The sequence below is a fragment of the Egretta garzetta genome, unplaced genomic scaffold, assembly GCF_000687185.1.
Source record: "Egretta garzetta isolate BGI_Z169 unplaced genomic scaffold, ASM68718v1 scaffold117, whole genome shotgun sequence".
Lineage (NCBI taxonomy): Eukaryota > Metazoa > Chordata > Aves > Pelecaniformes > Ardeidae > Egretta > Egretta garzetta.
In genome coordinates, this window is record NW_009260479.1 from 1,423,857 (window position 1) to 1,427,535 (window position 3,679).

The window sequence follows — 3,679 nt, forward strand, 5'->3', positions numbered from 1 at the left end:
ACCAACACCCTTCAATCCCTTCCTAGATTCTACAGTCTCTTGGCCTTTGGCTTTGCTAGAATTAACTAAGCTTGGCTGGGCTTTTATTTATGATTTTATTTTCCACATGACAGCTTTCCTCACTAAAAGTGGTTGGTGTGTTGGGGTTTCTTTCCTGTTGGCCTTGACAATAACACCTACCTTGGTTTCTTCTCAGGTTCAGCCCTCATGAAGGAAAACATAGGGTTTCATCTAAAGAAGAGTAACTCTAGCCAGGGTTGGCACTTTTCCATGTTCATTTACCTCCCAGCAGCCCTGGCAGGCAGGGAAAGCTGGTTGCAATGGCCAGGAGTACTCCCACCGATGCCTCTCCTAGTGAGCATCACCTAGGCCCCAGCCTCTGAAGAACCAGGTGATGGAACAGCCAGCCATGATGACGCTGGAGCTCTTGGAGGTAGAGAATTTTCTCAGCCACGCTCAGGAGAAATCGTACACTTGCATGGTTTGTGGGGACAGTTTTAAGCACAAGGGCATCCTGGTGGCCCACCAGAAATACCATAAGGAGGAGATAGAGGCTGAAGGCTGTGAGAAGGAGGGCAACTCTGACCAGGCAGGAGAGCTGCATGACCAAGAAGCCATCAGAGCTGGACGGGAGGCCAGTGGGGAAAGCCATAGCAAGCACAGCACACAGAGTGATCCTGAGAGAAGGGAGAAGCCCCATGCCTGCACCGAGTGCAGAAGGAGCTTCAGGATGAAGGCGGATCTCACCAAGCACCTCCAGACTCACATGGGTGAGAGACCATTCCCCTGTACTAACTGTGGCAAGAGGTTCATCACCAAATCACAACTCAAGGAGCACCAGAGGACCCACACGTGTGAGCGGACGTACAAGTGCCTGGACTGTGGGAAAAAACTTCACCCAGAAGTCCCAGCTCATTGTGCACCACTGGATCCACACGGGTGAGAAGCCCTACCAGTGCCACAACTGTCAGAAGAGCTTCGTGGACAAGTTACAGCTGGTGGCCCACCACTGGATCCACACGGGTGACCGTCCTTTCAAGTGTGGGGTGTGTAGCCGTGGCTGCCACCAGAAGATCACTCTCGTCAAGCACCAGCAGGTCCACAGCACCAAGGGGGCCCAGCGGGACATTGCCAGGGCCACAGTGGCTGAATACACTCTGGCGAGGGAGAAGATCTTCCACTCCAGTGCCTGTGGGAAGGAGTTCAAGAAGAAGTCAGTTCTGGTGACCCACCAGAGGATTCACACGGGGGAGGAGCCCTACCCCTGCCCCACATGTGGGCGGTGGTTCCGGCAGAAGATCCACCTCGCCCGGCATCAGCGGACCCATGAGCAGCCTGATGCCCACATCTGCGGAGCCTGTGGGCACCGCTTTTGCAGCAAGAGGGAGATGCTGCAGCACCATCGGGGCCACCATCCCAGCAGGCCCCCCACACCTGCACCACCTGTGGAAAGTGCTTCAGCCGAAAGGTCGGCCTCATGGCCCACCACCATGTCCGCATGCGGGAGAAGGAGACCCCCAGTGCCCCAGGGGGTGGGCAGCCCCCCACTACCCTTGGTGGTACCCACACCCGTGGACAGTGTGGGAAGTTGTTCACCAAGAAGGGCAACCTGGTCAACCACCAGCAGGCTCATGCTGAGGGCCGGGGTCACCACTGTGGGGTTTGTGGCAAGGGCTTCGCCAAATGGGGGGAGCTGACCAAGCATGAGCGGACCCACACCGGGAAGAAGCTCTATGGGTACGGGCAGTGTGGGAAGCGCTTCGCCCAGCGCACCCAGCTGGTCACCCACCAGCCCATCAACACCAGTGAACGGCCCTACCCCTGCAGTGACTGTGACAAGCGCTTCAGTGACAAGTCACGCCTCACCATCCACTGGCATATCCACACCGGTGACCGACCCTTCCCCTGCCCCACCTGTGGCAAGGACTTCCACCAGAAGATTGCCTTGGTCAAGCACCATCACATCCACGAGCGTAGCAGGGACAAGGGAGGTGGCAAAAACCTCAGTGCCAACACCAACGCCAGTGCTGACACTGATGTCAATGGCAGTGCCAATGCCAACACAACACCAATGCCAGTGTCAAGACCAATGCCAATGGCAATGTTAAGGTGGCTGGCAAAGATGAGGAAAGCCTGGCTGTCCCCTGTCAGCAGCTCCCCTTCTCCTGCAGTGAGTGTGGGAAGGGCTTTACCCAGAAGGCCCAGCTGGTAGTCCACCACTGCATCCACACCGGGGAGTGCCCCTTCCTCCGCACCGACTGCTCCAAAGCCTTCATTGACAAGTCCTGCCTCATCGTCCACTGCCGTACCCACACTGGTGAGCACCCCTTCCCCTGTGCTGCCTGTGGCCGTGCCTTCACCCAGAAGGTCGCCCTCACCACCCACCACCAGGTCCACATGCAGGAGCACCAGCTACCTCCAGCCCTCATTCCCCTTGGTCCTTGGGGTGAGGAGCAGCCCTTCACCTGTGCCATCAGTGGAAGAGGTTTCCACAAGGAGATCGCCCTCATCTCTCACTGGCATGTCCACACCAAGTATGAGCCCAACCGCTGCAGCAAGTGTGGGCAGGTCTTCCCTGACAGGGCCCACTTCTGGCTCCACCAGCCCTCCCGTGCTGAGGACCGGCCATTCAAGTGTGCCATGTGTGGGAAGGACTTCAAGAGGAAGGAGATCTTGATTATCCACCAGCGGGTCCACACAGGAGAGGTGCCCTTCCAGTGTAGCAAAAACTTCTCATAGAAGGCCAACCTCATGAAGCACCAGCTCGCTCACACCCGCCAGGGCCCATTTATCTGCTCCAACTGTGGGCAAAGCTACACTACCATTGGACATTTCAAGAGGCACCAGAGGAACCACCTCAAGAAGCAAAGCCCTCCTGGTGAGAGACAGCAGCCCTCTGAGGACCTGGAGACCAAACTAGTGCCACCAGAGCCAGTGGGTGGCTACAGCAGCCCCATCATCGTGGTGAAGACAAAGGCTGATGCTGATGACTATAAGGTCCTACTGGTTCCATGATGGCAAGGATCAAGCACAGAGGGAGGGGAGGGCTGATGCCTGCTCACTTGGGGATGCATCTGCCACCAAGGTCTGCGATCCCATGAGAGCTGCTCCCTTGGGAACATCTAACCGTATTTGGTGGGACCCAGGAGTTGAAAACCTGTGAAGCTCTTGACTTCGGCACACAGCAATCCCCGAATCAAACCTCAGTTAAAATTGGCTGACACAATGTGAAATCTGGGGGTGAGTGAGGGATATAAATACATATTTTGGCTTCTTTTTTACATTTTATATAAGAGTCCTCATTTCAAGATAATTGGTTTGGGTGGGTTTTTTTCTAACAGGAGGGCTGAGAAGCTTAGGTTTTTAAAGCAAGTAAATGAAATCTGTGATTTTAGCTATATTCACATGACTCCGAGAGCTGGGACTTTAAAAAAAAAAAAAAGGACCAAAAACCTCACCAAGCATTATGAAGCTTGCCATCACCAACTTCCTAGCAGGAGTTGGAGCAGACCATAGTTGGTTCCTCACTTTCCAGCAGCTGATACCAGCACCAGCTGTCCTGCAGACACGTGGAGCAGCGCAGGGTCTGCTACCGTGGAAAAATTGCAGCCAGAAATAAGGGAGGATGTCATGCCCAAAGAACTTGGGCATGGTGACCCTGATGGCACCCAGGGAAGGG

General features: G+C 55.2%; 1 protein-coding gene across 1 annotated transcript; it reads left to right on the top strand.

Annotated features, from left to right (window-relative positions):
* The first annotated feature begins 412 nt into the window (after nucleotides 1–412).
* LOC104130979 (zinc finger protein 585A) lies at nucleotides 413–2,739 on the top strand. The gene is given in 4 exon segments (XM_035899640.1): nucleotides 413–883; nucleotides 885–1,363; nucleotides 1,462–1,910; nucleotides 2,171–2,739. Coding segments are annotated over 4 exon segments (1,968 nt in total).
* The last annotated feature ends 940 nt before the right edge of the window (nucleotides 2,740–3,679 follow it).